The sequence below is a fragment of the Dermacentor andersoni genome, chromosome 1, assembly GCF_023375885.2.
Source record: "Dermacentor andersoni chromosome 1, qqDerAnde1_hic_scaffold, whole genome shotgun sequence".
NCBI classification, from domain to species: domain Eukaryota; kingdom Metazoa; phylum Arthropoda; class Arachnida; order Ixodida; family Ixodidae; genus Dermacentor; species Dermacentor andersoni.
Window position 1 is genome coordinate 184,752,177 of NC_092814.1, and position 24,326 is coordinate 184,776,502.

Here is a 24,326-nt window from a genome sequence, read left to right on the forward strand (position 1 = left end):
GCGACGTCGCTTCACGTCATTTTCTGTTACCATGACCTGCTGCGCGTTTGGATGCCAATATAGTTTTAGCAAAGGCAAGAATATGTTCGCGATACCGTCCGGTAAGCGCAACGCGTTAAGGAGAAAGACATGGCTTCACCGAATCGGGAGGGACAACTTCCGACCTACTTCCTCCGCGCGACTATGTGATGTAAGTTGTGGCTCTCTCAGAGTATTGTATGTGCCAGGCTTGCGTATTGTGCTGCGGGCAATAACGTAGTAGATATTGCACAGTTTACTGTGCATGTTGTCATTTGTACGCACGCTTTAACATGATTTTTACGCAACGTCCGCTTTGCTTATATGCGCACTACGTGGTCGTGTTAGTCACATTTGGTGCGCTTAATCGTTTTGAACGCCAACCGGCTCGAGTTCGCGGGCACGCGAGGTTGCGTGCGATAACGTGATTACGAAATTTTTAAGATTCAGCGCAGTCCTTTTGATAAAATTTCAGTCTCGATCATGAAAACGCCTCAGGAGAGCAACTCTCTGCCTTTTGTGGTTACTTACTAGCCTTCTTTAGATAGACTAGCTTTGTTTGCCACATTTGTTCGTGTTCCTCGTTGGCGGTCGCCCGGTGGATTTGTGATACAGAGGCACCGATGAAAAGCGTGCGTGCTCTCCCGAAACCGTGTTACGCGGTGCGTTCGTCGTCGAGCGACTGCATCATATGTAATTGAGACGTATGTGCTAATTCGCGTGCGCTTTAAAGTGTGCGAAGTTTAAGATGCGGCGGTGGAGCACTCGCAAAGAAAACGTGCGGTCGCCCGCCCGTTCCCTGGCTGGTTTCATTCGTGCTTAGTCGTTTGCTCGTTCGTTCGCACGCTCGTTTAGTTCGCGCGCTCATATAGTCGTTCGCTTGCTCGTCTATGCCACTATTAGTTTCTACAGTCACTATGCCTAATTGAGACGCACTTGCTGTAGGACTCTTAGGCTGGTGCGTTTATTTACGCAATGAGACAATAAATGGTGCACACGGACTTGTGACTGCAGAGGCAAATCTGTAATGCATCTATGTGAAAATAAACTGTTGACTTGCAACTCGAATGCCGTTTCATATCATTTTAACCTATGGATAAAACATCGTTTCAGTTGCCGCAATTTCGGCCGCGTCATGGCGGGGGGATTCTTCGCGCGATCATGACTTCACTAATAAAGTCATGTCTCGCAAATGTTACTTCGAAGGGAGTACAACCGTCCTGAATGCATGCACCTCAGTGCAACTCGGTTCGCGAAAAGTACGTCACTTAGTAAACGGACGAACCAACGCACGATGAAGTGTTATTCGTGATAAGTCATTAACCTGAAAAAAATTACTGAAGGCCACAGTGGTCTTGTTTGAGATTGAGTCAAGCATTGTTATCGCGCTCCCGCTTCGCGCACGAATGCTAAAAAACTCATTTTATTTTCTTGGCTACGCACAGTCCCGACTCGATGATCGGCCGTGGTATTTCTGTCGGCGTTGAGACACGAGAAACATAATAGCACCATCGCCCACCTCTGAGGCTTTTCGCGCGCTTAGATTGGCAAGCACGCACGTTGGCGGCATTGTAGCTTGTAATACACTTTCGAACCTCCAGAGCAGTGATCTCAGTCAGCCTTTGTAAGTCATAGCTGATACGCGCCGCGAATTCACATGGTAAGGGCGGCGCGGATTCTTTAGGCTGAGGGCTTGCTGGAAGCCAAAAGGTTGTCATTCGATGGTAAACGTGTTATTTACAACCATTCGCAACAAGATCTTGCGACACGCCCTTGACAAATGTTGCGTACCTAATTGTAGGGCACGCGATACATTCGCAGTCGTCAACGCACAGCGTTAACACTCCTTCAGATACTTTTTTTAAGAAATAGTTATCAAAAAATGAAACAAAAGCTGCCGTTACCGAATTTGTATAAGCATCCGGCTAGAAATTCTATGCTGTACACGAAGTTACGCGGAGCTGGAAAGCCAACGTGAACGCCTAAAGAGCACTGCCTTGCTATGCGTGCATTCACTCTGCGAAAGGTCGTCTGCTGCGCTCGAGCAACGTAGGCGGCGCCATGGTCGAGGAGGGAGCGTGAAAGAGAGGAGAAACGAGGAGGAGTGAACGCGGAGGAGGAGAGTGGCACTACTTTACGAAGTTTCAGGGGCTTTACGATTCCGCGGCAGCGGCTGCACCGGCCGTGCGGGAGAAAGAAGAACCACACAGCTCGTCTTCGCGCATAGCGCTCGCCGCAAGCGTTCCCCGATAAAGATTACGGTTGCATAAGCTGCAGTTGCCGGGTCGCGGCAACTGTGTGGCCGGTCTATATATAGCGCCGCGCGTCGCGGCTCTGCCAGTCCGAGTGGTGATCAGTGCGATGCTCAATATATCGCGAAATGAAAACACGTATAGGGCTGCGCTCAAATTTCTCATTAGGGAGTATCATAATCGTTGGTGAAGTTTTTACCATGGCCTCTTCAACTTCCTAGATCGGCCTGCGCAATCATGTACAGCGCACGCACTTATTTTTCCTGCTTCCGTTGCAGCTCAGCCTGTTCGACATTGCATCCCAAGACAAAGTGACACTTCTCAATAACTGCACGTTTGTTCAGGTGAGTGCTGCTGCTACACTCTCTCTTGTTTGCCTGTTCGCCGTAGAGAGGGAGAATAAATTTTGACATTCTCAGACCGTAGTTGAAGGCTTTTGATAACATATTGCAGGCGGCCATCGCATGGGCAGGGTCCCGCTCAGCGAAGCTTGAGCTCGGGTGCTCCTGCCTAAATACATGTAAAAGGAGAATTCGTTTTTCTCCGCAACCACTGTACCAAATTTGACAACGTTTATTGTATTTAAAAGAAAAACTTAAAATCTAGGGACTGTTGGTTTCGAATTTTCTATTTATGTCGTCAATATTTTATTAAAAATGGTCAAAAAACAAACATTTTCTGAGAACGAAACTATCAAGTTTACAACTCTCTAACTGAGCAATAAAAGTGATATCACAATTATGTGAATTGCATCTGATAGTTCATCTAAAGTGGACAAAATTTATATGTTACACATGAATCTAAAGAAATTTAGTAATATGGAAGTACAGCTTTTGCAGAACCCTTGTACATACCGTAACAAATTCACGTAAGATAAAGTTGGCGAGTAGAATTTCTGCGCTTTGAATGATCTAACGGATGCCGTTTACAGAACTGCAATATCTGTTCTTGACGCAGAGCTAGTATAAACTTCGTGCGTCTATATTTTTCTTAGTTGCGAATTCTTTAAAATTTTCTGAACAAAATTCAGACCCTAAATCGAAATTCCGCTTGAACTGTCACTAGAATTTAACTTTCTCTTTCAAATGCAACAAATTTCATCAAAATCAGTCCAGGGGTTATCTCAGAAAAGCGCTTTTGCGTTTACGGTTTTACATGTATTTGAATAGGCCGCGTCGGAGTTGAGGCCGAGCTAAAGCTTCCTCTTAAGCGTGCTGAGCTATAGAGCCTGAAGGAGAATGATGTATGTATGCATAATCCACACTTGTAACCTTATTATTATGCACAATAAAGAACGCACAAATTTAGCGCTCAGTGTGAAGGGTGCGCCGAACGTTTAGGGAGGAGCATTAGTGCGGGATTCTTGGCGTCTCTGTAGAATAGTGCGCACAGCAGGCGAGCCTGCACTGGCGCAGTGACCAAGACATACGTCTCGCAGTGGGTTCCGGATAGTGACGTGGTGGTAGCGCAAGGCCGCAACGTCCTGTATGTCTGGTACAACGTGGATGCTCCAGAGAGGACCACCAACATCCCCATCAAGGTACAATTTTTTGAAGGGGCTGGCAACCGCCTATAGAACGTGTCATGAGATGTTGGAGGAAACGAAAAAATGACTACGATGTATAGTGATAAAATCTTGCATGCTGTTCGAAATTTAAGTGCGAATTATAACTTTTGAATTGGCCCAGAAAGTTGCAGAAAACGCTAAGCGGCGTGAACTTGCGGTGAAACTTTGGTACTGAAGATCTAGCATATGAGATTTCTGTATGCGTAAGGCAGTTCTTACCAATTGCCGCACATTTATTGTTTGAAATTTCACTCTTTATATTGCATATTTGTTTGAGCTTTATTCTAGACGTATTACGAAGCAAAAAAAAGAAGAAAAAGAAGTTCACGCTAACGAGCGGCGCTGCCTTCGCGGCAACAAGTGGAGCGGCAGAGCCGTGGCGCCTCTCATTGCACGGCGGCGCGAATGAGCGCTTTTGCATGCGCGCGAGTTTGCGAGTCAGTATACTACGAGTTCTATGATCTCTCTGTGAGATGCAAAATGTCATTGACCAATTGTGGCGTAGATGGGCACAATGCAGCACTAATAATAGCACTACTTGCCTATCCTACCACTTAGCTTGGCTTGGCTAAAAAAAAAGAAAGCCTTGACTTGCGGATGACCAAAGCAGTTGGATAGGAAACCATGAAACAAGTTGATATTGAATAGAAATAGTTGAACTTTTCAGAAAACATGAACACCAAGAACATAGAGTTCATAAACAAAATATTACTTTCTTATACAGCTAGAGCGGCACTTGTCGTCTGCTTCCCACCAATGTCAGCGTACAATCGCCATCGAGCTTACATATCACTGTTTCCAGCGTGGTTCCAGCGTACGACTACATCCTCGCTGCCGATCGAAAAATTCTGATAAAAAAATGTTCCATGGTGTTTTCCGCGTTACCACTGTACGATTGGACACTCTCACCGGTACGCTTTTCGTTGCACTTAAAAAAACTGATACTAAAAAATTCGTTGTCAATCCCTTTAACATGTTCAATTTATCCAGGTAATTGTAAAATCGGGATGCAATAAGCTTTTCTACAATTTTGTTAAAGAAGGAAAGGATAGCGATAGGCCTATAGTTAGTGACTTTAGTATTGCCGCCCGTTTTTAAGACTGGTATATTCTGGTTGCTTCAGGCGGGCGTCGGGAAAAAGATTAAATTATTAAAGCTTAAAAATAAAATATTAAATTAGTGATGTGGGTCAGAGTATTAGATATAATGCCAACTATATATTTGATGTCGCGCGCATGTATATTGCCGATACCAGGACATGTGCATTTGAGATTAAAGGGCAACTCCGGCGATTTTTAGATGTCCATTGACCTTAATAAAATATGCAATATACGTTATCTTTTATACTCTGATTGTCTGTGCCAAACGATATGACTGCAAGACATTCATTTTTCCTGAAAATGAATTTTAAAGATTGGTTGCGTGTTCCCTACTCATGCCCACGAGTGTACGACTCCTTACTGGCCACCCTGTGCTTGTGATGTCAGAGACTACACCGCCTCTTCGCCCAGAAACGGCGAAGCTGGCTCCTTTCTCTTCGAGACGACGGCCGACAATCATCCTTTTGACAGACATGATGAACGGTGATTCTCTTCGTCTTGCCGCAGCACAATGCGTTGAGCTTGGGACTCGTCAGCTGCCTCGCGCAGTTGCTGCGGCTCTAAGGCAAACGGCGATCCTTCAGCGCTCATATCGTCGCTGAGATCGCCGCTGTCTAGTTCGAGAGAGCTGGAAAAACTCCCTGTGTCATCACAAGACATCGTCAGCTTCGCTTTATCGGCGTTAGCACTCTGTCGTCATTGACTCATCGTGACGTCACACGAAGCAGCTACCCGTTTAGATTTTTCGGTAGCTCGTTTATTGGTTATTTAAAATTATTGATGAGTTTCTAAGCAAATTTAACCACCCTACCGGTGACAGGACTGTCAGTGCCACTTGAAAATGACAATATCTGGCAAAAAAAAAAAAAAAAAACGCCGGCGTTGCCCTTTAAGAATCGCATTGTGCACTTCAACTGGTGTTGTTGGGTGAAAGGAGGAAAGCGACACGTGTCGAAGTTTACCGCATGAGAAAGGGGTAGGCGTGTGTTGAAGAGAAGCAAAGCGCACGTGCCTATTGTGTCCCATCCCCCCTTCTGGCTACGCCCCTGATTAGGGAGTTTTAAATTTTGCGTACCCAAAGTTAGCGGACGCAAACCGCCGGGCTTACAAAAGACCACAAAGTGGCGTTTTGGTTTTTGCGTACGCAAAGCCGCTTGCGTACACTACAGATACATCTCTAAAGCTCCCTATTTAATGTAACAAAAGAAAAGCTTGCCTTACGACCACATTTTTCTTTTTTGGATTACACGAGTCTGTGGATCGAGAGTAAGAATGGTTGATATAAATGCCGAACCACTGCGAATAACCAAGAGCATCTTCCAGGAGCAGATCGTGTTCTTAGCTTTTTTCTTAGGTTGATCTTTTCTCTGTGATTTCTGATTGAATTTGGCTGTATTCACATAGGGTTTCTTGTTCTGGTATAAGTGATTCTGTTTTGCTTCCCTGTAATAAAATATAAAAAGAAAGCGGTCATGGCGCAGTGATTAGAATATTCAGCCGAAAAACGCACGAAATTTGGTTTGATCCCAGGTCGGACCTTTGTTCGTTTCCTCGTGCTGTGCCTCGACCAAAGCCTCACGAACGAACAGAATCGACCCATTTCTTTGCTCGAACAGCTGTTCTCAGTAAAATTGTGAAATTCCTCGTCTCATACAAATGCCGCAAAGACTCATAGAAAATGTGATGAGTAAAACTATGCTGATTAAGCACGGAGCTTTGCGCAGCTTTACTATTAGATTTTGAACAATTAAGCGACTTAATTTAATGCGTTAAATCTGCTTTCCGATACAATTGTCCAAGGGCGCTATAAGGTAAAGCTATTCCGAACTTTTCTATTCCAATCCTGCAATCAGCCCTCCGAGATTGGTCAAAAACTTTTTTGAAACACCCCGACTTCGCCTGTCTGTCACGCGACGTCACAAAACCGCGAAAACTCACCGTGCCAAAGTGACGTGTACGCGTTAAAGATGCATTAATATGCCGAACAAAACTGATTTTTTTTTTTCTGAATAGCCACAGGCTGCCCCGTTCCGAGAGAAATAAATGATGGCTGCCGCCGATTGCTCCTGCACTCGCTACTCACACGTGCCGGAAAACATGGGTTTATTTGCGTACAATAAAACTTCTTCCGTGGCCGTGTAACGTTTTCGAGCACTTTGGGCACGTTTATGACCTCGCTCTGCCAACTCTTCTTTGCTGAGGACCCATTTTAGCGGCAATCTTAAGCTTTCGTTGCATGCCGCCGCGATTTTCGACCAGCCATCTCAAGCTATAAGTAAGGGAAAGCGGACCAATCGCAGACGCTGGCACCAGCCTCTTCATGCGATTATAGATTTTCAGTGCACTGGCTCGGCCCCATCGAATCCCTCTCCACTTGAGCATGCTCCTCGCCTACTGTCAGCCAATTAGATAAAGGCAAGCCGCTCAGTGTAGGCAATGTTATTCGTTATTAAAGCAAACAAAATTGACTTCCTATAAAGCAGGAGAGCGTTTGATTGGTCTGTTCAGACAACCCTGCGGGTCATCGCCCGGTGCTTGCGTCGGCGGTTACGCAAATTTGACGTCAGGAGATTAGAATAAAAACATATTGGAATAGTTTTCCGTTATAGGGCCCTAACACTGCATCAATGCATGTGCACCCGTTATGAGGCGTTAGTGTGACAGTAATGCGAGAAGACACAAACACAATTCGTTGGATATTGATATTGTTAATTGCAGGCAGAGACAGGCCTGCATAAACTTGCCTGCAGCCAACAATGTCAACATTTAGTGAATTGTGTTTGCTTTTCGCATTACTGTCACATTCGAGCTCGCAAGGTCTGCCCGAGCTCCGTCTTTATTTCTGATGTAGCAAGCTATAGGTCGTCCTGGATTTGCACTCAAAGCGAACAGATGTAGGGTAGGCCGGAGAGAGCGAGTGACTTAAGACCCGCGCAGTGGAAGAGGTGTGTCAACTACATATTCGTTAATCGCAATAGATATATTTGTCCTACCGCGCTGAGCTTTGCCTGCTCGCTCATAGCCGCATCGTAGCTTACGAAGCGAAAAAAAAAGAAGCGTACATAAAACATGTCGAGAAATAAGAAGGTGTCATTGGTGGTCGACAATGGTGTCAAAGTCGTCATCGGAAAATTGACTGCGGCGTTGACTGACTAAAATACATACGTTCCTCGCACAATTTTCTTAAATTAAGCCCCCAAGCGGTGTGCCAAAACAATAATGAAAAGAAAAATGTCCGCGCTTTGTCTTCTCTTTTTTGCGCCTCTTTAGGGTGAAGTAGCGGATATTGAACGCGAGGATGGTAAGACCGAAGTCATTGTCAACGAAGGCCTCACTACAGTTGGCTACCCGCTGAAGGAAGGTCTCATCGAATTTGGCACAGCAATCACCGACGGCGACTTCGGACGGTGAGGTTAATTCGCACCGGGTTTTATTGCATCGGCAGTCGAGAGTTTCTGGTTGCGCCCAAGTTACACTTTAATCTTGATGGTACGTATACACAGTTAACGGCGGAGGTTTCGTCACAGAAACGCACTGGTAATCACACCCCTTAATTTTTGTCCAGTTTCGCCCAACACGTGCACTCGGACATTTTCACGTGTGCCAATTTTTCACTCCGCCGGAACTTACATTCAGATTTTGTGTGTGTGTGTGTGTGTGTGTGTGCGCGCGTGTGCCTGTGTGTGCGTGTGTGTGCGCGTGTGCGTGTGTGTGTGTGTGTGTGTGTGTGTGTGTGTGTGTGTGTGTGTGTGTGTGTGTGTGTGTGTGTGTGTGTGTGTGTGTGTGCGTGCGCGCGTGTATGTGTGCGCGCGTGTGCCTGTGTGTGCGTGTGTGTGCGCGTGTGCGTGTGCGTGTGTGTGTGTGTGTGTGCGTGTGTGTGTGTGTGTGCGTGTGTGTGTGCGCGCGTGTGCCTGTGTGTGCCTGTGCGTGCGTGTGTGCGCGTGCGCGTGTGCGTGCGTGTGTGTGTGTGTGTGTGTGTGTGTGTGCGCGCGTGTGTGTGTGCGCGCGTGTGCCTGTGCGTGTGTGCGTGCGCGCGTGTGCCTGTGTGTGCGTGTGTGTGCGCGTGTGTGTGTGCGTGTGTGCGCGTGTGCCTGTGTGTGCCTGTGCGTGCGTGTGTGCGCGTGCGCGTGTGCGTGCGTGTGTGTGTGTGTGTGTGTGTGTGTGTGTGTGTGTGTGTGTGTGTGTGCGTGTGTGTGTGTGTGTGTGTGTGTGTGTGAAATGCAGTGCGATGCCCTTCGCCAACGGGTACTCAACTGGTTCCAGCATTTGAGCCAACCATTCTTAGGGAACGTTGTGTGATTTAAGCAAACGCCGCATTTACGACATGAAAGGCAAGTAGCTTTATTGAAGCCGACACATCCTAAAATACAAGTTACCCGAAGTTATACCACATACCTTCAGTATTCATCATTATTTTAGCTGCAGGCTATACACGATGCATGCGAAGATGTCGTCAACTTGTCTGACGTCAATGAGGCCACATAATTCCACTGACTCACTCAGACCAGTTAAAAAACACCTTAGACACGCAAACGAAATGCTCCGCATCTGTGAGCCGGTGCATAGACGTAACAAGTCGCCACGTGTAACCATCAAAACTCACATGGGTGCAGCCACATGGTCAGGATTACTACAATGTCATCGTGGAACGAGATGCCCACTGTCTTTCTTCACCCACAGCCCCACTAACTTATCCCTCTCTTCTGCCATCCGGCTCCGTCTCCACTGTCAGAAAATGCACCCGCGAGCCACACGTGCCCTGATCCCATTGTGTGTCTGCTTCCATCCTGAAATCTTTGACACCTTCCGGCAACTGGACCTAGAGTCTACAATCCGAAGACCTTGCCCAATGTTGTCTAGAGTGTTCTACTCCTGCGTCTAAGCAAATGCACCCCTCCCTTCTCTTTTTCCTCCTCGTGTGCAGAGCGGTGGCATACCTGGAGAGCCTGGAGCTCACGGAGGAGACGGAAACCATGTGGCGCACGCTAGGGCAGATGGCGCTCGAGGAGCGTCTTGTGGCCGTGGCCGAGCGCTCGTACGCCGCGCTCGGCGACCTGGCCAGGGCGCGCTTCCTGGCGCACGTCATGCGCCTCCAAGAGGAGGCCGCAATGGCCACGGTATACGCGCGCACGCAACACGCGGCTGTTGCATATGCCAAGTGACCGCCCTAATTCCTTTCCAGGGTCAAGACGGCCACGACCACTACGAAGTGAGGGCGCGGATGGCCATGCTGGATAAACAGTTCAAGCTGGCTGAGAACATCTACCTCGAGCAGGTACGAGCCACAAGGGGTGGTCAGCTCCAAGCTTTCAGCTGAGAACATAACCCAATGCTGCTTGATTGAGGCCTCGCTAGCTGGCGCACCACAGCGGTGCATAAAAGACGCTGTGCTGGCGTGCTCTATATACAGCTGTGGTGATTCGATCAATGCGGTGGACTAATAGCGTGGAAAATTAGCTCCATTTATTCAGCAGGAACTTGGGCGCATACGCAGTTTATCTGGCACTTAGATTTTTAGTTAGCTTTTTTTAAATTCTTTTTCTCTCTCTCACCTATCGCATCCTTTTGCCCCTCCCCCGGTACAGGGTAGCTAACCGGAGATAATCTCTGGTTAACCTCCCTGTCTTTCCTTTGTCACTCTCTTTCTTTCTTCTCTCTTGCAGTTAAAAGACGAACTGGCGCGATACCGGGGCAGAGTTTCCTCTTTGCACAACAGGCAACCGACAAGGATTATTCATATCCTAGAGTTGGGAAGTAGTTGCACGTGCCTGCTGTGTGTGTGGGTTTTTTCCTGTCGGTATGGCGTCGTCGAGGAGAGATTACTTAAAACTCGTATCGCAACTACAGCCCGCACATTTACAGTGATTATTGTCCGCATGATGACTTGCTAAAACAACATCCGCCATGTATTTTTCTCCGCTTGTCATGCTGCGTACAGAATAAAGTTGAAGAGGCAATGGAGATGTACAAAAATATGCACAAATGGGACGAGATGATCCAGCTGGCCGAATCGAAAGTAAGAAGAGCTGTTTTTGTCGCCGTGTCTAGCAGCAAACTATGACACAATTCCCCCCCCCCTTTTTTTTTATTTAACCGCACATGTAATGCAGAATTATCACAACGTTGAGAAACTCCGGGAGGACTATTTTGAGTGGCTCCTGAATAACGGCATGGAAGGAAAAGCAGCCGAGGTAAGTGCACTTGTTGCCTGTCGTTCTACTCTTCGGAACGTATATTGGTTCAAACTCAAAATATAAATTGATCAGTTTGAGAGCGCCCGATAGGAGTAAATTTTGGTGAGAAAGTGCAACCGTTAATTTTTTCTACGCATCAATTTAATCGCCATTTTTATTCGCATAACGGCTAAAAATGTTGCCACCAAGAGCTAGCGGAAGAAATCTAAAACGAAACGAATTGTCTGTTTCACTTTTCCATGCGCGGGGCATTGCGTAATTTTTTAATAATTGAAAGTAGTTTGGGAACGACGAGGAGTTCACCATGCTTAGCACTTTCGCAATGCATCTTTTTGCAAGATTAGTCTACATAACGTCGTTGTAGAGAATGTTTTAGGGGGCATCCTAGTAATCTTAACGCAGCCGATTGGACGGACTGTCCCAAAAGGCAGCTTTATTGCTGTATTGCCATCGCAACGCGGCCGCCGCGGCCGGCATCGGACCCCCGACTTCGTGCTCAGCAGCGCAACGCCACTGAGCTGCCACGGCAGGTGACTATTGAGAAGGGGAAAAAAATTGCCCCATGGCATAGCTTTAAGGAAACGAAAGAGAATTATTACGTAGAAAGTATGCAGATACTCACTTTTACGCATTATATTGCCCTTAACGATTCCCCCCCAAAAGTCATAAATAGCGAATCATGCTGGAGCGCGATTGTGTTTGCCCGGACATAGTTGAGCCATTAACAGTTGGGCTTCTTTTCGGTCGCCTGTTTGGGTCCTGGCAGCTGAAGGAGAAAGAGGGCGACGTGGAAGAGGCGGTCTCGCTGTACCTCAAGTCTGGTCTTCCGGCCAAGGCCGCCCTGGTGCTGCGCTCGGTGCCGGCTCTTGTGCAGCAGCGGCAGCTGGCCGACCGCGTCATCACGGCGCTTACCCAGTCCGAGCTGTACGAGCACGCCGGCAACCTCCACGAGCAGCTCGGCGAGCACGCCAAGGCGCTGCAGTGCTACCGTGCGGGCCACCACTACGCAAAAGGTGCGCCCGTCGCTAACAGCGAAACCGCCATAGGGAGGCTTTGGCACTCGGCGGCAACATCGCTGGCGCTACATATGCTTTGAATGCTTCGGCACCAAGAAAAGCGCTGTCGTGAAGTGCTCATTTCTTTTTCCAGGCGTTTTGCGCCACAGAGTTTTCTGGTGGCAACGTGATATCGCACGCGTGCCGGTGGCTGCATTACCATACTTTATTCTCTGCCTATACACTGTTCTCTTTACACTTACTCTACTTCTTTATTTTTTATTTAATGTTTTCCTTTCTTCTTATTGTTGCGTTTGCGTGCAGCCGTGGAGCTCTCTCGGCAACGGAATCCCGGAGACGTGGTCGCCCTTGAAGAGGAATGGGGCGAGTACTTGGTCTCGCAGAGGCAGCTGGACGCGGCCATCAACCACTTTATCGAGGCAGGGTGAGTGGTGGCGAGGGGCTGCCGAGATGTCATCACTACAGTTGAGAAAACTAAGGCGCGCACAGAAGAGTAACGTGGTAAACGAATTTGTTCATATTTAAGTTTATCTTCATTCATATGTACTTGGGTGGGAAATTTTAAGTATCGTCAACTATCCAACTACACAAAGCTACGCATGTTAATGTCCTGTTTACACGCTTTATATGTCTCGCTGCAGCTCATGGTGAACAATCTATCAACCGCAGGAAGAGTAAGGGCGCAAAACATCGTAATATTTCTTCCTCATTTCCCCCATTCCACAACGTTCTAGTTACATACAGAAGTTCCCTAAACATCTGCAAAGTTAGTGCATCAGTTAATTATGCCAACTCATGCTTCGCTACAAATTAGGTTAGTAGAATACTGTCCCTAGCCGTGGTGCTCAGTCGGCGCGCGGAGTGACAGGGCGAAGAGCACTCCCACCTAGCGCTCGCTGAGGCTACGCATGAGCAACACGGCGCCTGCCCATCGGTGACCTTTTCACGCAGGAAGACGGTGAAGGCCCTGGATGCAGCCATCAATGCAAGGCAGTGGAAAAAGGCTGTGCAGATAATCGAGGTGATCGATGACACCCCTGAGCTAAACCGGTACCAGAGCAAGCTGGCTCAGCACTTCCACTCGACCGGAGACCTCGAGGTCAGGTTTCCATGCCCCAATGATTGATGATTGATGATGATGTCTAATGACATCCCCTTCGAAACGTGGTGGAGACAAATAGTCGCCTTGCCTGCTTACGCTAATCAAGTTTTACAGCATCTATTGCAGTCTAGCATCGTGCCCCTTCCTACTTCATATTCTTTCTCTTCATTAAAACCTCTGTCTTTGTATTGTAAAGTTATCTATGCCTGCACGTTAAAGAACCTCAAGTGGTCAAAATTAATCTGGAGTCCCCAACTACGGACGTGCCTCATAATCATATCGTGGTTTTGGCACGTAAAACCCTAGAATTTAATTTTTAATTTTTATTACCTATGCCTGTAACCACCGCCGAGTCCATCTGCTCCCGGATGAATGGATGGATGCTATGAGCGTCCCCCTTGAAACGGGGCGGTGGGTTGCCCTACCAAGCTCCTGTTATTATATTGCCTAATGTCCTACCTATGTTAAAACGAAAAAAAAAGAAACGAAAAAAAAAAAAACGCGATGAATTCCCATAACCAAGCTTTCTGAACCCCTATTGTGAACATTGTTCTTGCACGCCTCCGTTGTTTGTCGTTTCCCTACGTTTCCTCCACCAATCTTCCAATCGCCGCTTACTGATCTCTACTGCGGACATGTTTACTTTCCCCCTGCTCTGGCTGAACCCTGTATTGCACAAGGCCGCCGCCTGGCGGCAGCCGCTTCGTTGCATACGGTACGAACCCACGCAGATTGCATCGGCGCGCAAACTGACGCGCATCTTGCCAGATACAACACAAGTGCACAAGCATGGGCAGAAGTGAAGTGCACGAAGCAGAAGTGCACAACCAGACAAGCTCCGGGTATCGTTCCTACAAACAAATGGACGAATTAAAAAGCGCACCCTTAGCTGCAGGCGTTACCCTCTGTAAGAAATCTTACGAGGATTATTAACGACGGAGACGGCAGATATGCGTCGCTCGAAAATATGTGACGAAGCACGCTGAAGGCACAGCTCATCGCGCCGCCGTCTGCTCGTGCGGTTTTCGATTGTGCCATCGACGCGTAAGTTTGCTCCTTCAACGACCTCTTGTGAATTGCCTCACGATTGCGTTTCAGATGGCGGAACACTTTTACGTGGAAGCTGGAAAGATAAAAGAGGCCATTGAAATGTACAACACTGCTGGAAAATGGGACAGAGCACTGAAGGTGAAACCCTTACAATTATTCTTTACGGCTGTAGTTGTGTAGCGTTGACAAACGAGTGGCTGTATACAAGAGTGCAGCCAAATCACTTGACCCCCATTTATGGCTAGTTCTGTTTCGAGGCTTCGCCCTGTATTTGTTGAACCTGATCAAATAGGCCGCCGAAGGACGAGTTATAATATATATCGGCATGCAAAATGAACCGCAACGACAAAGAAATGGCAAAAAAAAAAAAAAGGTATGAAAGAAAAATATCAAAGGAAGAGAACATTACGCGGAGTGAATAGCACGCAATAAGCTGCGATGAAAAAAAAAATGTGTTTTAAAGAAACTGGGGGGAAATACGGGGAAAATATGCAACCGCCATTTATTAACGTGACTACAAGTGTGCGCGTAAAGTTTTACTTGTCTGTGAAAGGTCAGCAGTGTTGTGCCAAGTGACTTTCTGTCCACGCAGCTTGCCAAGCTCCACCTCAGACCGGAAGATGTGACGAGCATGTACACTGAGCAGGCATCGGAGCTCGAGAAACAAGGAAAACTCAGAGAGGCGGAAAAGTGAGTGCCGCCTGTTGAGCGACGAATTAACCCTTAGCGAAGGGCGCGCAGGCGCACTCCAGCTGTGTCTTTATTTTATGGCCTCACTCAAGGATCCAGACTATGATGGAGCTCGGGTCAGTACCGGTTAGAAATGCGGATAGGTGATGCCTCCAGAAAAATCAGGGGAACTGATGGGCCGGTATTTAATGAAGTTACCATCGCACGAAGAATACTGATTGAGCCAAGGGTAAGGCTGGGGGAATGAACTGCTTTTGTTCCATTACAGTGCTTAGCAGTTGTAAGGAAAGGTAACCGCCGTGTTTTATCTTTATAATCTTAGTAAAGCGGAGGGAACTGAAAGTTAAAGAAATAGCTAATGCTAGGGGTGGGCGAATATTCGAAGTTTGGAATACGAATCGAATATTACAGACTAACTACTCGTATTTGAAAAGGAACTATTCGGTATGTTAAAATGTTCGAAACTCACCAGATATTTCGCGACAACCGACTAAAGATCTTGTTACTCTTCTGCGCCTGCTAAACAAAGTATCACGATTTATCAGAAGTGAAACAACGACAAAAGCTTTCGCAGCAGTGCAGTTATAAAATGGGTAAGTGCAAGCTCTGTTTTCGGTTTCGCGGCGGAAGCCTACACGACAAGCTGTGAGTTTTGCTTGTAGTCAGTTATTTAGCGTTTTTGGCAGCCTAGTTATGTATACAGTCTCATCTTTTACGCTACAACCAGTGATGTTTTCCTTGCAACGAGTCCTCTTACACGTGTTTACGGAACCCACGACTTGTGTCAGTTTCTTTTTTTCCCCGTAGCTTCTGGGCCCGCAGTCACAAAAAAAAAAAAAAAAAACACACGCAAGAACTGATCCCAGAAGTAGGTGCCAGCCAATTCTGGGCCCTTATTCACCAAGCTTTTCGTTCGTAAGTGCTCTGTGCCATTGCTTGGCCGCCTTGGCAAATATGTCCAACATGAGGATTGGCTGGAATTTTCTCGTACGAACAAATATAGCGTAATAGCCTTTTGTGAATGCGGGCCCTGATGCTGGACATACTATTAGCGAAGTCGGCGTGGCAATGGCAAAGAGAGCGTACGAACGAGGTGCCCGCGGTTCCACAAAAACGTTCTTACGCTAAAATTGTTCGTGAGAGCATATATTCCAACCAGTCGCGATGTCGGACATATGGTTAGTGAAGGCGGCCGGCCAATTCGGCCCCAGTTACGCTAAAACGGTACCAGCGGGGGGCGGCCCAGTGCGGTATCCACAACATAACAGAAAAGAAATAACCGAAAGTGCCGAGTGTCTTCAAAGCAAGACGCCCGTATATTTTCTCTGACTGTTCCTTCCCCATTTGTTTAGCTATTTAGCCACCATCTCACTTTGCTATACGTCAAGGCCATAGGCGCATTTCCCGGCGGAAAAACACAGAAACCCGCCGTTTCTCGCCCATTTCGTTCGAGTGCTTATCGTTTGGTCTATCGTGCTTTCTTTCTTTACGTGCTTTATGTGCGTAAGTATTTGATCGTTTCCTACTCTGCCGATTTTTTTTTCAGGCTTTACTTGTTCATCGACGAGCCCGACTTGGCCATTGCGATGTATAAGAGGTATCGTCAGTACGACAATATGATGCGTGTAGTCAAGGAATTTCACCCAGACCTTCTTTCAGACACACACTTGCATCTCGCTAAAGTAAGTATCCAAGATCAAGTTTGCCTGAAGGCCTTGATAACTTTCGTTTATCTTTTACCATCTAGTTTAATTTATATATACGATCGGAATGCGCATAACCAGCGTCACGATTCGCGCTGTATTAAATATAGAAATAACAGAAACAATACATGCCGGTTATGTTGGTAGCAGTTATCAAATTTGATAAGTCAGCCTTGCCGGCAAGTGTCCAGTAGATGGCATGCATAAACGTGCGCGTTAGGTAACACAGTTCCCTTACATTCAAGAGCAAGTGGACGCGAAAAGGATAGGGAATGATCGAAAAATGGCGAAAAAAGATCCACGCTTCCCGTTATGCGAGTTTCATCGCATCACTTTCGCCGATCCCGATATTGTTAAAGCTAGAGTCTTTGCCCAATATAACTGCGCATCATATGCGTGCGGTGAAAGCGTATGTAAATAGCTAACTCACCCTCGTTGCCGCGTACGCGGCCAATTCGACAATGCTCAGTGGCATCTCATCTCCAACGCAACTCAGTCTCAGAAAGCGAACGGTTGAAGTTCAAAGAGTATAGAGCAACGATTATGACACCACGTTTTAGAATTAGTTGCACCGTCATCACAGTTCCCGCGGTATCAAGTCAAGGCAGTCGAGATCGTTTGCGCGAATGCTGGCCCATCCAACCTTGCGTGGCTGGCAGTCGTCGCATACCCGTGCGCCACGTCGATTAACGCTGTCGCGGTGAGCTGGAATCTCACGAGTAACGATGACAGCAAAAGTTGTCGCCTCTCGCGCTGGCGATCAGCCATTTTAAACACTTTCTGTCCTCTGGTCAGGTAGTTCAAAATTTCTTGTAGATCACCACCCCTATGGAATCGGAATATTTAGTTTTTCAGTGACATCCGTTATGCGAAAGCCGTTTCATTGAAGCATCGTCACTTTCAAAAAACACGCGCAAACCTTTCACGGGAGGTTTGCGCGTGTTTTTGGGAGGTTTGCGCGTACTGCGTGAAGTACACGAGTGTACTTCACGTAGGAGTGTAACCAGTGTAATGCATTCAAAGAAGCCGAGCAAGCCTTCTGTAAGGACTTGAGACTCGAAGTGGCCCTTACACAACACTATCGCCATTGGCCGTGCGGACAGCCTGGAATGTGAGAACTGCGCCGTGCCGGAGACTATAGACCATGTGCTTTGTGTGTGCCCGTTGTACTTGCAAGAAAGACAATCAAGGGAGGAATATTTGGCAAGCATAGTTAACCGGCCACTTTCTGAAGGCCTCCTTTAGGCCCATGACCAAAATATTCCTCGTGTCAGGCCACGAAGACCATTGTGAGTTTTCTTACACACGCCGAACTGGATGTTAGATTGCAATAAATGTTTCTGGTTAACTGTTATTTTTTATTCATGCCTCTTGTGTTCATATAGCCATCATCTTCGCTTTCTCCTTTTCCTTTTCTTCCATTTTTCCCTTTCCCCAACGCCGAGGAGCAGGCTAGAACATAGTAGTTCAGGCCGAGCTCTCAGCTCGGCCTGAACTACTATATATATATATATATATATATATATATATATATATATACGTGTGTGTGTGTGTGTTCACGTACGTGTATATCACGCAGGAACTAGAGGGCGAAGGCAACTACCTGCAAGCTGAAGCGCATTACCTAGCGGCAAGCGACTGGAAGGCTGCCGTTAACATGTACCGCGCCAATGACATGTGGGAAGAAGCGTATGGCGTGAGTAGCGCGCAACGTGCGCCCTATATGCAATTATCATGAATTTCGTTTTTTCCCTACCCTCAATTATTTCTGCGAGCGCTAGCCTGGAACTAAAGTAAAAAGTGTGCGCCATCCACATTTCAAAATTGCTTCGAACATAAAAGTAAAACGAATGGATGTTACAATTTGATTTTGACAGCACTAAGATTATTCTGGGGTCGAATTCACAAAGCTTTTCGTTCGTAGGTGCTGCTCGCCATTGGCCGGCCGCATTCGTTAATAATCATCATCATCAGCCTATTTTTATGTCCACTGCACGACGAACGCCTCTCCCTGCGATCTCCAATTACTCCTGTCCTGCGCCAACCGATTCCAACTAGCGCCCGTGAATTTCCTAATTTTAACGCTCCACCTAGTCTTCTGCCGTCCTCGACTGCGCTTCCCTTCTCTTGGCACCCATCCTGTTACCCTAATGGTCCACCGGTTATCTAACCTGCGCATTACATGACCTGCCCAGCTCCATTTCTTTTTTTCTTAATGTCAATTGGAATATCGGCTATACCCGTTTGCTCACTGATCCAAACCGCCCTCTTTCTGTCTCTTAACGCTATGCCTAGCAATCTTCGTTCCGTCGCTCTTTGCGTGGTCCTTAACTTGTTCTCAAGCTTATTTGTCAGTCTCCAAGTTTCTGCCCCACATGTCAGGGCCGGTAAAATGCACTGATTGTACATCTTCCTTTTTAATGATAAGGGTAAGTTTCCAGTCAGGAGCTGACAATGTCTGTCGTATGCGATCCAACCCATTTTTATTCTCCTATGAATGTCCTTCTCATAATCAGGGTTCCGTATGATTAGTTGACCTAGGTAAACGTACTCCTTCACAGACTCTAGAGGCTGACTGGCGATTCTTAACTCTTGTTCCTTTGCCAATCTATTCATGATTAATCTTCCACCCCGCTCTTACACTCTCTCTAATAAGGTCTTCAATCATTTGTTGTAACTCATCTCCAGTGTTGCTGAACAGGACAATGTCATCAGCAAACCGAAGGTTGCTGAGATATTCGCCGTCGATTCTTACTCCCAAGCCTTCCCAGTTTAATAACTTGAATATTTCTTCCAAGCTCGCAGTTAGTAGCACTGAAGAGATTGTGTCTCCTTGTCTGGCCCATTTCTTTATAGGTATCTTCTTACTTTTTTTGTGTGGAATTAACGTAGCTGTGGAATCCATGTAGATATTTTCCAAGATATTTACGTAAGCGGACTGTACTCCTTGATTACGTAATACCTATATGACTGCTGGTATCTCTGCTGAATCTAATGCCTTTTCGCAATCTATGAAAGCCATATATAGAGGCTGATTGTACTCTGCGCATTTCTCGATTACCTGATTAATGACATGGATGTGATCCATTGTAGAGTATCCCTTCCTGAAGCCAGCCTCTTCCCGTAGTTGACTAAAGTCCAGTGTTGCTCTTATTCTACTGGAAATTATCTTGATGAATATTTTATATAATACTGTGAGTTAGCTAATGGGCCTATAATTTTTCACTTATGTCCAGCATAAGGTTTGGCTAGCATGTGCTTTTATGAAAAGCTTTTGCGTAAGAACTTCTTGTGAATACGGGCCCTGATGATTAGGATTACCGAAATCATTTAAAGCTATGCCGCAAGAAATAAACGTTTCAACCGTGATGAAGCCAGATGAATTTAGTTGTTTTCATTTAGAATACTGTGACTCAGCACTTCCTGGCATGACGAATGAAGTGCCCCTAATATACATTAGTCCTTTCTGTAATCTTGGCAATGTCAATTACAGCGACGCAGGATATTCCTTCGCAGGATATCGTAAACCTGTTATTGCCTGCGCTGGAGCTGTGGCACTGCGCGCTTCTCTTTCATGGTGCTCTCGTAGTCGCTGTTTGCTCCGTCTATCTGCAGTGAAATAGGCAAATGCTAAGACGCCTATACACGCTCTTGTGTTCGTTGTCAGGTCCTGGCTGCAGCCGGCAATCTACAAGTAATTAAACGTTACTTTCTTGAAGCATGGCTCTCACAAGCGTATGTGGCCGTAGTGGTGAAATTTTTGTTGGAGATGTATACACGCGCCTCAGTGCACCCCCAGATTGCTAGTTGTTGCAAATGCCGACCCGGGATAACTCCACTTCTTTCACAGATGACGCAAGAAACGGCAAGATAGTCCTCGCTGTTAGGTGAGAACAAGGGGTGGACTAAAGTTCGGTGTGCGATCAGGCAAAAGAAATGAACAACATGTCGTTGCCCAATCAGAAATGAATAGTAAAAAAAAAGATGTCTCGCTGTCGTATGCATGCCGGCGCACTTGTGAAAGTTGTCAGGCACTGAAAATGAAGGCTGTTGAGATCGCCGACGTAAGCTGGCCGGCGAAGCTCAGACTCTTTTGTCCGCGTACGTACATCACGGGTTTGTGTCCGACAGCGCTCGAAATAACGCACCAGAAATTATTTAGTGGCAGCTGTCCATGCTTGGGCTGCCAAGTTGACCTGACTGACGAGGTTTGCCGGAGGTTAGGTGAACCTATCTTTCGTTTTTCGTCTTTTTTTTTTTTTTTTGCTGAACTGGAAAATCGTGCCAAAAACAAACATTTTGCAGAAATAAGGGCCCTATAACGTAAAACTATTCCAATCTGCTTTTAATCCAATCTCCTAACGTTAAATTTACGTCACCACCGACGCAAGCATCGGGCAGTAACCAGCAGCGTTACTTGAAAAGCCAAGCCAAATGTGCTCCTCGTTTATAGGAGGTTACTTTTGTTTGCTTTCAAAGCGAATAGGAATAGCTCACAAGAGGCGAGGACCATGCTCATGTGGAGAGGGTTTCTATGGGGCCGAGCCAGCACAGTGAAAGTAGATAACCGGATAAGGAGGGTGGTGTCGGCGTCTGCGATTAGTCCGCTTCCCCTTACTTAGCTTGCAGTGGCTGGCCGAAAATCGCGGCGGCGTGCAACGAAAGGTTAAAAATGCCGCTAGAACGGATCCTTAGGAAAGAATAGTTGGCAGAGCGATGTCGTATACTTGTCGAAAGGGCTCGATAACGTTATATTACCACGCAAAAAAATTATGTACATGCAAATAAATCCATGCTCCTCGGCAGCTCCGAGTAGCCAGTGCCAGAGCAGTCGGCGGACTATTCTTTTCGGAACGGTGAAGTCTACGGCTGTTCAGAAAAAAACTCAGTTTTGTTCGGCATATTAATGCATCATTCACGCGTACACGTCACTTTGACGCGGTGAGCTTTCGATGTGTTTTTTTTTTTTGCGTCACGCGACAGACAGACGATGTGGGTGCGGCCCGAAAACTTTTGACCAATAGCAGAGGGCTAATGGCGAAGAAAGACGTCGAATCAGAAATAGTTATTTTTCTTTCGTTCGGTCTGATCAGGCATAATAGGTGCGCACATATCATACCAGACGGGGCGTTTTCACGGTTTTGATGACGTCGCGTGACAGACAGGTGAAGTGGGGGTGGCCCGAAAATTTCTTGACCTACCGTGGAGGGCTGATTGCATAATGAGGATAGAAAAGTTTGAAATAGCTTTACATTATAGCGCCCTAGGTGACATCTCATGAATTGTGCGGCACACAGGCGTCTGAGTGAGAGGGGATGGGAGTCGCGTCTTTGACGCGATTTTGGCGCACAGAAACTACCTCGTATCCATCGGTTGCTACTTGCATTGAACCTTTCGCAGCGAATGAAAACAGAGAACAATGGCTTGGAGATGCCTAAGCCGCAGGCTACATGCTGCTTATGAGCACTCTAGAGCATCTGCCGGGTGAAGTTGTTACCCGAAGTGTCGGTGAGGTGCATTTGGTACCTCAATGTAAAAGAATTGCGGGACCTTTTAGCGTCTTCATCGAGCGCTTCATTTTGGTCAGGATCAGTGACCGTTTGATCAAACGGCGCAGGTGGCCAAGAAGCATGGCGGTCCTGTGGCCTGCAAGCAGGTGGCCTATCTTTGGTCCAAGAGCCTCGGTGGGGACTCAGCCGTGCGGCTGCTCACAAAGCTAGGCCTGCTCGACAGCACCATCGATTATGCTGCCGAGAACTGGTAAGGAGGCCCACTCCGTCGCGTCGGCGTGCCCGCGGAGACTCTACAGAAGAGCCAACTTCGGCCCATTCCTGCCGCAGTGGCCCATAGGTTTGGTTACACTAAGTGTTCTTTTCTATGGCAGCCTGTGTCCGATCGAGAGGCCGCGTATTCGATTCCCAGCCTCGGTGGTCACATTCCAATCAACGTAGAGCAAAAAAGAAAAATACGTCTACTTAGGTTTAGGTGCACAAAATTATGCAGATCCCACGCACCGTGGAAATCGATGTAAGCACAGCTTTCTGTGCTGGATGCTTTGAATGACGATAATTAGCGGTGATGTTGACGGCTAAAGCATAATTCCTTCAACGTTTAGTCTAACACGGGAGTGGTGAGTTGATGTTAAACGTTACCTTGCGTGCAGCACTGCTGTTTGTCTGCGTAGTACACAGAACACACAGGGAGATGTGTTTGCTTGAGGCGTTGTTGTGCGCCATATTTTATAACCTCTAAGAGGCTTGAGCGTTGTCATTTCCTCAAATGGCACATCGCAATGTGGCAGAAGTATTAAACTGGAATTGGATTATGGGGCTGTACGGGCCAAAGCCACACTCAGATTATGAGGCAAGCCGCAGTGGCGGACTCCGGATTAATTTTGACACCGTGATGTTCTTTAACGTGTCCCAAAATCTAAGTGCACGTGCGTTTTCTATTTCACCCCCGTCGAAATGCGGCTGCCGTGATTGGGATCAAATCCGCGACATCTAGCAATACCATAGCCGTAAAGTAACACGGCGGGCACAGAACTGTTGATTTGATGGTCGACCACTTCCGTAGTGTCTCCTGGACCCTGCGGTGCGCTTTAATTAATGCGGCTCTGCTTCTGCACGCCCTGCGTAAGTTGCCCGCTTGACATATTTGCATGGCGTTTATTTTTCAGAAATAGCAGCAACGTACTGTGCCGTACCTTGAACTTAAGCTTATCCTGTTTCCCCGCAACCGCTGTCGTATAGTAATGGGGTTTCCTTGCCTTCTCACGTTACCTCCCCCTCTCTTATATGGGAACTGCCTCTTCTCCTCCCTCTCCTTCTTCTCCTCTACTTCTCTCTACTGTTCTATCTGCGTCCCCCTGGCCCAACACCCTCTAGAGAAGTGTTGTCTGGCCTCGCACGTTAGTGGAAAGGGAAGCGCTGCAGTTTCTGCAATGCTTCTGAGGGGAGTCAAGGATAATTACAGCTGTCAAGCGGCTAATGTGGCGACGGCCAGGTAGCTCCAGAGGGCATTGTACACATTTGACGCGGTGGGGTGAAAACGAGTTTCTCCCGTCGCCTTTCCTCTCTTACTCGCGCTTGTCATTTATATACACGCTCTGAACCACCCCCCAAGGCGGTGTGCGCGACAGCAGCCCACAGCAGCAGCAGTGGGAAAGTCGAAAGAAGAGGCAAAGAAAGCTTCGCTTTAAACAGTTCTTGCAGAATCCTTCCATACGGCGTCACTCATGCATAGCCCACAGTGCAGCCTTGACAGGAGTATGTAATTTCTTTGATCCGTCGTGGTAGCTCAGTGGTATGGCATTGCGCAGCGAAGCTTGAAATCGCGAGTTCGATCTCCACTGCGGCGGCCGCATTTGGGTGTAAGCAAAAACGCTCGTGTACTTAGATTTAGGTACACGTTGAAGAACCTCAGGTAGGCAAAATTAATCCGTAGTACTCCACCACGGGCAAGCCTCATAATAAGATCGGGGTTTTGACTCGTGAAACCCCGGCATTGAATTGTCAGTTTCGTGTCATCGGTCGAAAGCAGTCAGTTGAGGGACAGTGACAGTGACAAGAACTTTATTAGAGTGTCCTGAGGAACTTGATTGGGGGGAACCGAAGACTCCCCAATCGAGTTGG

General features: G+C 47.1%; 1 protein-coding gene across 1 annotated transcript in view; it reads left to right on the forward strand.

Moving 5' to 3' along the window:
• Positions 1-24,326, forward strand: part of Oseg2 (intraflagellar transport protein Oseg2) — a 90,813-nt gene that overhangs the window by 36,132 nt on the left and 30,355 nt on the right. Inside the window, exons 15-29 of the mRNA XM_055063047.2 lie at positions 2,549-2,614; positions 3,709-3,810; positions 8,208-8,344; positions 9,862-10,054; positions 10,120-10,212; positions 10,876-10,953; positions 11,048-11,128; positions 11,898-12,144; positions 12,451-12,571; positions 13,099-13,246; positions 14,348-14,437; positions 14,892-14,989; positions 16,536-16,671; positions 18,272-18,388; positions 22,310-22,452. Of these exons, the coding sequence (XP_054919022.1) occupies positions 2,549-2,614; positions 3,709-3,810; positions 8,208-8,344; positions 9,862-10,054; positions 10,120-10,212; positions 10,876-10,953; positions 11,048-11,128; positions 11,898-12,144; positions 12,451-12,571; positions 13,099-13,246; positions 14,348-14,437; positions 14,892-14,989; positions 16,536-16,671; positions 18,272-18,388; positions 22,310-22,452 (1,850 nt within the window). The remainder of the gene's footprint in view (positions 1-2,548; positions 2,615-3,708; positions 3,811-8,207; positions 8,345-9,861; positions 10,055-10,119; positions 10,213-10,875; positions 10,954-11,047; positions 11,129-11,897; positions 12,145-12,450; positions 12,572-13,098; positions 13,247-14,347; positions 14,438-14,891; positions 14,990-16,535; positions 16,672-18,271; positions 18,389-22,309; positions 22,453-24,326) is intronic.